The 12001-nt window shown below is 43.1% G+C and overlaps 1 protein-coding gene across 1 annotated transcript in view; it reads left to right on the top strand.

Moving 5' to 3' along the window:
• The window catches only part of LOC104280792 (EH domain-binding protein 1-like), a gene marked incomplete at its 3' end in the record, with an annotated part of 170250 nt that overhangs the window by 55546 nt on the left and 102703 nt on the right, over positions 1–12001 (top strand). Inside the window, 3 exon segments of the mRNA XM_009878592.1 lie at positions 487–591; positions 1249–1371; positions 8969–9221. Coding sequence (XP_009876894.1) covers positions 487–591; positions 1249–1371; positions 8969–9221 — 481 coding nt within the window.

Genomic DNA, 12001 nt, shown 5'->3' with positions numbered 1-12001 from the left:
GTGTGTGTCTATAAATAAATACACAAAATACACATATGTATTAATTTTCTGTAGCCTTAAGGCTTTGCAAGGGAGGTAAATTGTGCTGGGGCTGTTTTATGTTGATTGACAAGGGTTAAAAAACCAGGTTTTCCTCGCAAGCAGGAAAAGTCTTTAAATTTTATCTAGCACATCTAAGTTTTGAACTGATGTGCTTACTCATCCTCATAAAACTAATTACTGTTGCTGACACCAGGAATCCAGCAAGGTTTTGTTTATGTCTGTTAACTGGGTTTCTTGTTAAATTATCGCTGAAGCACCTACAGAGGTGCTTTGCTGTAGGTGTATCATTGTAAGGACTTGTTCAAAATGTATTCTTTTAATTAACTCTGTCTTCTCTTTTACCCTCTCTCTTCCCTACTCTCTTTCTAGTAACAGTGTTTGTTCCACTTCTGTTTCGTTGAATGCCCTTGCTTTACGTTTGTCTTGACTGGCTTCTATTTACAGAAATTGTAAACCAGTTGAATGCTCTGAGCAGCTTAGATGAAGATCAAGATGACTGCATAAAGCGAGCAAATATGCCTTCAGCTAAATCAGCCAGTTCCTCTGAAGGTCTATGAGCTTTCCTCCTTTCTTTCTGATTGTCTGTATTTACTGTGACCTGTTACCTTTTGACTCCTGCTTGTATTCAGCTGTCAGTTTTATCTCTGTGCTTCCTCCCAGCATGACTCTCAATAATTTGTAGTGCCTCCAACAGGTAGCAACACGACAGAGAAAGAGCCTATCTCCTCTGTAGCTCTGTTGTCATCTGATAATGAACAAGAAAGAAAAAAAAAGAAAAAAAACAAAACAAAAACCCAACCCCAGACCCCAGGCCTAAAACATCAGTTGTTCAGTCAGTAATACTTGGCCTCTCCAATATGACAAAGTTACGCTGATGTGTAACCTAACATGTATGTGAATAAACAAAAAGAAATCACTGTATTTAGCTTGTTAGATCTTCTGCAGCATTTATTTAATGAAGATAATAGAAGGCTTTCTTAGTAGTAATTTCTGTTACATAATGTTCTGATCAGCCAATAGAAATGTCATTCATTTCACTTTTTTTTCCTTCGTTGGTGTACTTACTGAAGTGCATTAGCTTAGTTGTGCAGTTCGTGCCGTACCCTGCTGCTGTGTTTTGAGGGGCTGTTGATACAGAAATTTTTTGAGCTTGAAATACCTTAGATGAACTGTTTATATTAAAATAATATTCCAACTTGTTTGTAGAGCTCATCAATAAGCTTAGTTTTCTGGATGAAGAGGAGCAAGACCTGGCCAACTCTAGTACAAATCCTTTTAGTGATCCTGACACATCAGAATTAAATCCATTTGGAGACCCTGATGCAGAAGGTAATAGATGTATTTTATATAATTCATCACTAATGACAAATGCTTAATGAAACATGGTTTATTTATTTATTTATGGCTGTTAAGGAATAATGTTATTTAGATTAAATATGGTTATTGCATGCAGTACTGAGGTAGCAGTAGCCTTGATCCTTTTGCCCCAGGAAAATGGATTTATCCTTTGATTCACATCCTTATGTGTTTTTGCCACTGCGAGCTGCCAGCTAAGAGTTGAACCAGGTGTGTTACTGGTACTCGCCTCGTGGTATAAATGAACAATACGTACTGTCAAGCAGTCAAGCTTCCCTGTTCCACTTGGATGCTGGTTTATACCAGAACTTCCTTCAGTGTGTCACAGCTATTCTTGGTTAGCACTAATCTTCGTTATTATAATTTAATTGTATCTCTTTCATTCGTTTTATTTTCTTTTTATTTTTATGGCTTTCTCAGTTAAGCCTTCTGGCATCACACCTTGCATCATGTGGTAGGTGTTATCCCCTTTCCAGACCAGCATGCCTGTTCTTGTTCTATTTGAATGACAAATATAACCCCTCTAAGGGTTTTTTTAATCTGGTCATAAGGCCAGAAAGGAGCACCAAGATAGCAGGCATCTCTGCTGTCTTCAACTTCATATCCAGGTAAGCAGGCTTCCATATACTACCATAAAAATAAAAACAATAAAATAATAATGATTAAAAAGAGTGTATAACTGACTTAGTTTGCAGCTGCTCAAAATGCCAGTCCATAGTTAATTTCCAGGTTTGAAGGTGTACTCAGCCTTTCCTGTTCAAACCCCAGGGTTTTTCTTCCACAAAAAGGACGGAGGAGTGTTTGCCACTTGGGCCACTCTGTTGTGGCGGTGGAGAATCGCACTGAGCGGGGGCAGCCCAGGGCACAGCCGTGGGGTTTCTAGTGGTACGTTTAGTGAGGGCGCGTTTCTGAGCTGCAGTTTCTGGCTGTGTTTACTCTCTTTCTCTGTACAAGCTGGATGTTTACTCACAGCACTGCTTTTCTGCCTTCGGAGTCCACAGAGGCCAGTGTGGGTGGTGATCAAAGTCCTGTCATACTTTGGCTGTGCCAGAGTCTCGCAGCTTGTATTTCTCAAGCAGGGACATTATCTTCTTTATTTGGCCACTGAAGCCATAAAGCCACTATTCTGAGCCTCTTCTTCCTCCTATAGAGTTGTCAGATGTTGCTACAGCTGCAGGAGTTGTTTCAGTTTTGTAGATACTCACATACATGGATTAAGTGCTGGCGCCTGGATCTTTGGCTTTTCTCCTGTCTGTTCCTTGGCTCTGAATTCCCTTAGGATCACCGAAAGAGGCAGAACAACCAGGGATATAAAACACCTATTCTCATCCATCTAGTTGTCCATGCGTAACTTGTTCTAAGAGGCTTAGCCTGTATTCCTTTCTTCCTTCTCTGCCCTAAGGAGAGCTCCCTTCTCTCTGGACGAGTCCCATCCTATGTAAACTGCTGTCTTGCAAGCCCAGCTTTGCTTTGCTTTCCAGAGAGAACCTGCTTTAGCAGAAAGCAGCAGGTCTGACTGCAAAATGTGGGGACTAAGGGTCGGTTCTTTCTCATCTCAAGAACAGGAAGGTGTAACCTGGTGGTGTTTCTTAGCGACGGAGTAGCTTGACACCTCGTGCCAGGTTCTCTCTGGGCAGCCTGCGTCCCAGACACCAGCCTGCTTCTGCTTCCAAAGGGCTCCCAGTGTGAGGGCTGTGTTTTCTCAGTCTGTTCTGGCCCCTTGGGCGGCATCTGGCCTTCACTGTTGTCTTCAGTCACAAACGCTTCTGCATTCACAGAATCACAGAATCATCCAGGTTGGAAAAGACCCTTGGGATCATCGAGTCCAACCATTAACCCTACTTGCAAGTTCACCCCTAGTCCTCTGGGTCTGTTCTGTGAGCTCATGCAGTATTTGGGCTCAGGCTCTTTGGTCCCCAGAGGAGTCCCACGCATGCGGCTGCGGCGGCGGAGCCGAGTTGCTGGGCGGGTGTGTACCAAATATGTCTCCCACGCAGTGCCACCGTCATCCAGCAGTCAACGTACGACAACACGGCAGTGATTTTGATAAACAGGGTGTCACTGGATTCTTGCTGCGGTGTCGTAAGGCGTTTTTCACTTGGCAGGCATAGAGCTGCGGTCGGGCTCGCACGGCAGCACTGCGCCTTCCCGCAACGCTGAGCCCGGTGCAAGACCCGAAGCATTTCGGAACAAGAGGGGAACATCTGGGCTGGGGCATTTTTAGAGCTTTTCTGGTTAGTGGCTTCCGAGGGATTCTTCTAGTCACCTCAGACACTTGTGGGAAGTGCTGGCTCTCCAGAGCTGCCTCGTCCCTGTAATGGGCACCCATGGTGTTCGTCTGCCCTTGCTTGTCCTTCCTGACGTGTGCCTCTCCTCCAGTCATCTTCCTCCACAGAAAGCCGAGGGCAGAAAGCAGTGCTGAGTTGAATCAGACGAGACCGCTCTAGGATTCGGCACAGCAGCAACCTGCTGCGTTTGTCTGTGGCTGATCGGATCAGTGTCTGCGTGGGGAGCACCTAGACCTTACTGGTTCTGGGAGCTGCCCCTTTCTTTTGGACTACGTTTTGAAGCCGCACAGTATCGCAGCTGATCTCACCCTGTTGTTATGCCTGGCAGAATGCTGCCCTGTTTATTCCCTATTTTGCAGTATATTCCTGTCTGGTTCAGCACGTTTTTTCTACTTTGAGGCCTCAGTGGAACTTTTATTGCTGCCTTCTCTTTTTGGGAAGCTCTTTGAGGTGACTTCCACTCATTTGCTTGTGCATCCTTAAGCGAACGTGACCTTTTGGTGGCCATCTGAGGAGCTTAGGAGCATGACAGAGGTTCAGGAGTTTAAGGCAGGCTTTCTCCAAAAGGCTTAAAGAGTCGCATTACCTGTTTTGCTTGTCTTGTGATACACTTAAATCAAGAGATTAACCTTTTATGCATGCAGGGATGAAGAATTTTTCTATTTACTATGTGTTAGTCTGCTTTATGTTTTTATCTGGACAAGACAAAAATCTTGAATTTAGACTTTGTGAAAGGTCAGAGTATTTCTGTAGAATTTGTTACTCAATTTTGCTGAGGTGTGCAGAGCAGCCAGCTGGATTCTCTCCCGAGGACTTTGCCCTCAGATGCTAGGATGAGCCATTTGGCAGAGGTATTCCAGGGATATCCTTATCTGGCCTGTAACCTGTGTGTGTAGTGAGAGAGTCACCCAGGGTCTGCATTCGTATGTATGGACAGTCACTCAAAGAGAAGGGAGGATTGCCTGCCAGTAGATCCTTTTTCCTAGACAGGTATTTCTTGTGCCTGTTCGCAGATGAGCTACTTCCCCTCTATCTTCCTAATCCTATAATCACCCAGCCCTGGGAGTACGGGGCAGAGTGGAGGGAATGGTGTGAGTGCTCCGGGCGTTCGCGGGCAGGCTGTGGGTGCAGTGCGTGGCAGAGGGTGGGCGTCAAGCGTTCTCGGGATGCTGCTGTGGTCTAAAAAGTCCTTGGTGTAAATGGTCGTATACGTGCAGTGTAGTGAGCGTGTGCATCAGCAACTCGCCTCAAAACCCTACAGCTGTGTTTCTTGCTTGACATGTCAAATTGAGGCTTGTTCCCTCTGTATCTAGTAGGTCAGTTAGACATTAGAAATCCAGAAAATCAAAAATAATATCTTGGAGAAGTACGTCTCTATACTAGACAATATGTAGATAATCATATGAGGACTAACTTTTGGTTTATCTTCTAGTGACTTTACAACAGAACTCTAGAATCAGTTAATTTTTGTGCAAAATGTTTTATTCAAAAGGTCAATATATGCAACAAATGCAAATAGAAAACAACAACATGCTTTCAGCACTCTAGATTATTTTTTTTAATTAGATGGGGGATACAAATTGTGAAGTAGAATATGATCGATACAGGTTTCCTGGAACACACCTGAGGCGTGAGGGTAACTCTCTGCTGGCTCTGCCTCACCTTTTCATTTAAAACAGTGGTTTTGGTTTTACCAATGTCTTTACCTGGTCTGTAGGCTTCCGAGCTCCCTGCAACACGCGTTGCATTGCAGATGAAACCAGTGCTACAGCGCAGGGCCAAACCCCACAACCCTTCTAAAATAGTCCTAAGGGGAGCGGTACAGGAACAAGGATAGACGAAAATGATAATTCTGTCCCTTCTCCTTGTATTTCTAAATGAAATGTAGTGTGTTGCTGGTGTGAGTATTAATAAAAGTTACTAGAAAATCATCCGTCTTTACAGGGATGCCAGTCACGCTTTCTAGATGTACTGGGAAGGTACGTTTTTATTCTGTGCGTGTTGCTGCGGTGCTCACATCGCCGTTGTGACTGTGCCTGCCAGTAGTGCAGCAAATGGCATAACTAAATCTCTTTCACATGTGGCGTGTGCTTTCATCCTCTGCCAAAGGGAAAATGGTATGTGTAATGTTTTTGGTGGGGGATTTGTTTGGTTTTGTGTCACAATATGTTTGTGTTAAAAAAGGCAAGTGGGTTGAAGGGCAGGGTGATTTCTGGAGATCCTCTGGGAACTAGAAGGCTGATTGTGCAGACAGGTGGTGCCAGAGCGATTGCTCTCCCAAGCAGTCTTTCTCAGTGGTGTTAGGGTGAGTAATGTCTCCAGAACCTGGCACAAGAGCAGGCGGTGCTTCCACTGTAGTCATACTTGTACCTCTCCTCTTGTCACTCCTGCCCCTGTGGCTTTATTACTTAACGATGCAAAATTGTTGTAGGTTTTACCCTTGGAGTGCCAAACTGCAAACATATGTTTATTCTTCCCCCCATCCCCATATTGGTCTAGAGAACTGCAGTTAAAAAAAATAGTTCAAGTAGAGGCTGGAATCCTGTGTTTTCAGCTGTGATTACTGATTAGGGGGGCGTAGGGGAGTCTGTGTTGACTCTTTACTGTAAAATCAGCTTGAAGAGGGAAAATAAGCTCCTTTAAAGTTTTATGGTGAGCTCCCCAAAATGCTCTTCTCAGCATCATTAGCTCCTTGAGAAAATAGGGGTGACTTTGATAGAGAGAAGGGAATGGTGGCTGTAGCTTTAAGAGCAGCGGAGTTGGGTCACCGTCCTACCGATTGCACTTGTTAGAGAGAGGCTGACAAAGTGATGACCAACACTTCACGTAAAAACTGGTCGTAAGGGGTTTCAGAGACCCCCTGGGGTAGCCTGGTTGGGTTTAGGGGGGGACCCTCCCTCCCGGGGGGCGTTGAAGGAAGCAGAGTGGGGGGAAAGCATCCTGGGTGGCAGGAGGGGAGAGACTGAGCAGCCAAGTTAAGCAGGTTTTAGCTAAGCCCCTACAAAATTCTGCCTATAAAATGTCTTTAAATTGGTATTTTTAGAAGCTCTTTTAATTTTAGCCTTTGTGTAGGATTTTGTGAAATCTTTTGTTTAATAATAAGCCAGAAGCCTCTCAGCATTGATCTGCAATGCTGCACATGTGACGCCAAACCCGTAGTTACATCTGAGCCAATGAATGAGAGAAAGGATTTTGCCCTAGTTAGGGTTATGGCACTTGATCCGTGGTGTTGAAATAGAAAGAACTGCAAAAACCATTTGCATTGCCTCTTACAGTTTATCAGATTTAAACAAGCATTTGACTTGTCGTTTCCAGGAGACACTTAAAAGCAAATTAAGGATAGAAGCTTACAGTGTAGTTTTAAGAGATTATTTTCCTGAATATTTTCAACTTCAGGAAATATTACTGACATGCCTTCTAGTAATACTTGTTTGAATACTGCTAGTGAGTTACCAGCAAATTTTGCTCAGATACGATAATGTGTCTATGAAGAGATTCTTGTGCATGTGAGCGTTCCATCACAGGGAGTTGCAGAAGCAAGGGTGGAGTTGCGTGCTCTTGTGATAAAATCTTTTAAGATTTGAACAAAGTTTGAAGTAGCAAAGTTTTGGTTAAAACACTGTCAGTAAGTCGCACTATTTGAACAAAACCTCAGTCATTTCCCTGCATTTCATTAAGTTACTTCTACTTCTTAGATGAAACCGTGGTGTGAGAGCAGTTCTCAAAAGCGTTTCTGCTTGGCCTGGTTCATCATATGACTAACGTGTGCGTAACGTTGGAGTAGTATCCTGACTACTACAAAGAGCTTCAAATCCTGCGTGCCTGTGCAGTCAGGGTGGAATTTGGATCACCTGCTTTTAGATGTTAACAGTGTAGACACGCACCGGGAGCTTTGGCTGCCAAGGGATCTAGCTCAGCTGCAGATACGCGCCCTGAGGACGCCTTGGGGCAAGCAGGGTGAAACTTTTACTTGCCATGACCACCTGCACGGGACACTAGTGATGTCCAGCCGGGAGCGCTGCTGGTTCCGACGGCAGGCCGGGCTCAGCCCCGCGACACGGGGTAGGGTGTTCTCTCGCCCTGGGCTGTGCTGCTGGCTGGAGACAGGGAGAGCTGGACGTTTGCTGTCAGAGCAGAGAACGCTTGTGTTTTCTAGCTCGTCATCAGGATTAACAACTTCAGTTCATGGTCCCTCCGAGATCAAGGACTACAGGGCTGTTTCTTTCACTGCCCCTTCCCTTTGCAGGTAGTGACAAACAAACGTGGAACTCCATCTTTTCAGAACACTGCTACAAATGACATTTCAAGTTCTTCTTTGAAAGCCACAAGGTGTCTTTTCTTCCATTTAGTAACCATACACTTGAAAAAGAAACACTTTGTTAAGAATAATGTGGGAGGGGCTATTGCAAATCAGGTTTTGATAACATTACGTTGAAGTTCCTGTTTGCACAGAGTTTGGAAGTACGTCCTATCCAGTATTGATCACTGGTCATCTGATGCTGCAGGAAGAGCAAGGTGAACGTTACCAAGTGTCTTTGTAAGCAGTGCTGTACTGCTGGAGGGGTCTGTACTATTCAGTATCTAGCAGCCATTCCTTTTTGTGTAACGTGCTCTCTGGAGTGTAGTGTAGCATACGGCTCCAGGTTGCTACTAAATTTTTGTTGTACCGCCCAAATAATTGATGAATTATCTGTCTCTTTAGGCTTAATTGAAATTGAATTTTACTGTGAGACACGCGTTGTTGCGAGATGCAGCTAGCAGTGAAAATACGTATGTCATACCTAAATATCTGATTTTTAGAAATGAAAAGACCACCTACTTACTATCACCATTTTAAATATCCAGTTAAAGTAATTTTATAATAAAAAAATACAGGTTATCTTTTTTCTTTATTAAAAGCTCAAATAACTAAGAACATTTTGTTGGATACAAATAGGCTAATAGCTTGGGAAAATATTTTAAAATCTGTTGCAAAACCATTTATTTGACAGAAAAGAGAACTAGTAACTGATTAGGTTGAAAGAGCTTTAGTAAGTGAGAAAAAGCAACATTCAATATACTCTAGCCGAAATGACCTTTTGAAAGACTGGTTTTGAATAAACAAGTTACTGCGTAAACAAATAAAGTGTGACAATTCCTCTAAGGCTAGGGCTTCATGTATTGCGAGTTAAGGAACAGGCCTTCTCGTAAGCCTTCCAAATACAGAGATCTGCTAAAACAGTTTCGGATTTTTTTCTATGTTAAATCTGTTTAATGATTATTTTGTTGTTGTTGTTTGCTAGAACCAGATGCAAAAATTGCTTCATCTTCAAAGCCAGAAGAAAGTTCCTATGGTGACAATTACAATCCCTTCAAAGATGAAGATGCCCCGGAGTACTTGAACCCATTTGACGAGCCGGATCCTGAGCCTGAACCGTTTGTGGCTGTAAGAGAATCTCCTCCACAGCCTGCAAAAAGGAAGAACGTCAGACCAGTGGATATGAGCAAATACCTCTATGCAGATACCTCTAAAGCTGAAGAGGAAGAGCTGGACGAGTAAGTAGATTCTCTATCTATCTTTCAGCAGCTTCGGAAGCATTAGTGGGATCGCTGGCTTAATCTTGAGGTGTATTTGGTTCAACCAGGGTGATCCTTAATCACCTCCTTGGGAGAGACTGATCCTCAGGCAGCTCAGCAGCAGGAAATACCATATCCCCAAGTCATGCTACTCAGCTGAACCCGATCAGTTAGGAGCCTGCTCTTTGCCTCCTTGACAGCAAATTACCTGGTAGGGAGCGAGTCTGTGCACCTTTTGGGTACTTCATGCCCTGACGATTGCAAATGAGCCAAAAACTAAGGGGCAGCAGAGTTTGGCCCTTTCTGTCCTTTTTGCCCTTATTTTAACTGTGTGAAATAATATTTGTTTTAATCATAATGGAGAATTAGTTTTATTCTGATGCAATATCTAAAAAGAAGAGCGTTTTGCAGTCCGCATAGCACATTTTTGAGAGTCTCATAAAACGGAATCTCTATATGGGAATGATAACACCATATGCCCTTTCTTAGGTTGTTTCTTTTATTGTAACCACACATAAAACTTTTATAAACTGACACTGACTGGCTTGCATTATAGTACAGAAACCTAACAAGGAGTGAGAGCTTTTTGCAATAGCTGTGCAGCTCGGGAGGTGTGAAGGTATATACTTACTCCTTGTTTGTGGCCGTTAGTCACTAACCACCCCACTCAGGAGACAGTTTATGGTGATTATATGTGAGCAGTTTCAGACAACTGTAATTAACATTTACTTTTCCATTATTTAATGTGATTTATCATGGCATGACATTTGCATTGCTTTCATATTTAATATTAATACAGGCGTCATATCCACATCTTTACGTTTCTCTGTTTATAGCTGTGTTCTAGAAAATTGAAGGATTCCCATGCACTCTGATAGAAATATATAAACGAACCCTGCAGGGTGTTTCCCTTTTAAGCTCTATGGCCGTGGGTTTGTTGTTGTAGTTTGTTCCGGAGGGGGCAGAAAGGGACTTGGGCATTGGAGAATGATGTCTCTGCCAGCTCCAGCACCAGGGCAGTGCTGACCAAACAGCACTGGCTGCGGTGTCCTCAGAGCACAGAGATCACGCTCTGACGGTCACAGCGGGCACCGCTGACGGTTCACTGATCCCTAGAAGAATCTGTGGGGAGAAAAGATATCTGTACTTTACACCTGCAGAGACAGGGGTGTAGGGGACAGCCAGGACTGAGGAGAAGAGTAGGAAGAGCAAAAGCTACACGGGTGGGCAAGTGAAGAATTTTCTCTCTTTTATATTCCTACCCACATTTCCATCTTCAGTAAATCTGTGCCAGTGGACTTGCAGCCGTGTCATCACAGGCAGCCGTGTCGTCACAGGCAGCCTTGTTCTGTGTACTGGACTAGATTTCTCTGACCTCTAGCCCTTTGTTTACAACAGCTGCCTTCTTACTTTAATCACCCCATTTACTTTTTTCCTTTTTTTTTAATGACAAAAATAAACTCCTTGTAGGTGGGTTCTGCTTGAGCATTAATCTGTAGCTTTATTATAAAAGCAATGTCCTGTGCAAAGATAGAAGGATAAGGAGTCAAAAAGAGGTGTAATTTTTAAATTATTTTTTTTTTTTTACATCCTTTACATGCCTTTTTTATGTCCTGGTCCCCAAAGGAGCTTCCTTTCTGCATTTTTCTCCCAGATTACAAGAGGACCATGTCATTGAAAAAGATATGGAGATCATTTGGTAAATGTGTTGGGTAGAAGTGTGGCAAGGAAAACCTTGGAATCTTTATACTGAGACACTCTGGAGGAGTAAGTGTAGTAATAAAACTCCAGTGTAGGAACACAGGACTTGAGATACTAACTTAGACCTACAAGCACTATTGTGCCTTACCTCACGTCATTAATTGTCATATTTTTTGGTTAAAAGTTTCTGTTAAGGTATGGTATGGTGAGCACCCAAGGAAAGATTTTCGTAGGCAGTGCCCTAAATCATTAGGGTTTGTGTCCAGATGTGTATTGTTTCTTATCTAATGTTAATATTGATGCTTTTATTGCCTACATAAGTGGCTAATCTCCTTCCAAATCCTATTTAAGTCTAGGCTTCAGTGTCAGTTTGTGGCAGGCAGTTCCACAAAAAGCCAAGACCTTAGAACAAATATGTTTCCTTTCACTGATTGTAAGTAAGTTGCCTTTCCAATCCCATAAACTCTCTCTTCTGCTGGCTGATCAAAACTACAGTTAGTAGGATTGGCTTTAGCTGCCCTTACCAGTTGCTGTGTTGTATCTCTCTAGTACGTTCACCATGATTTGTCACTTGTCTGAGTTAAATGGTGCTAACTTTTCAATCTCTCTTCATACAGAAGTCTCTTCATCTCTCTAATAATTTTCACCTCGCGTCTCTGGACCCTGTTGTTTCTTCTGCTCTGTGTCTATTTTAAGATGTGTTGACTTGGCCTGAACAGTGTATTCAAGACAAGGCTGAACAACTGAGTCATATCGCAGTGTTAGAAAACTTTGCATATTATTTTCAACCTCTCTCCTAACATCTTGTCTTTTGATTTATTTTTATGTGTTTGCTTTGGGTCGTTTTAATCATTTTTGACTGCTGCTGGTCTAGTGTTTTCCCCAGGAGTGGTTTTGAATCCGATAGATGGAAGGCATGAGGAGGAGAAGGCTCCTGAAAGACGTTTACTGTCACTCAGGAAAGACGAAGTACTTTTATGCCTGTGCCTTAAATGTTTTGTTGCAGCTCACTTAATGCACCCCTTGGCGTTTTCCTCTTGTATTTTTTGCGGAATGCA

Source organism: Apaloderma vittatum, unplaced genomic scaffold (assembly GCF_000703405.1).
Source record: "Apaloderma vittatum isolate BGI_N311 unplaced genomic scaffold, ASM70340v1 scaffold2290, whole genome shotgun sequence".
NCBI classification, from domain to species: Eukaryota; Metazoa; Chordata; class Aves; order Trogoniformes; family Trogonidae; genus Apaloderma; species Apaloderma vittatum.
Note: the sequence above shows the minus strand (reverse complement) of the source record. Positions and strands in the feature narration are given on the sequence as shown.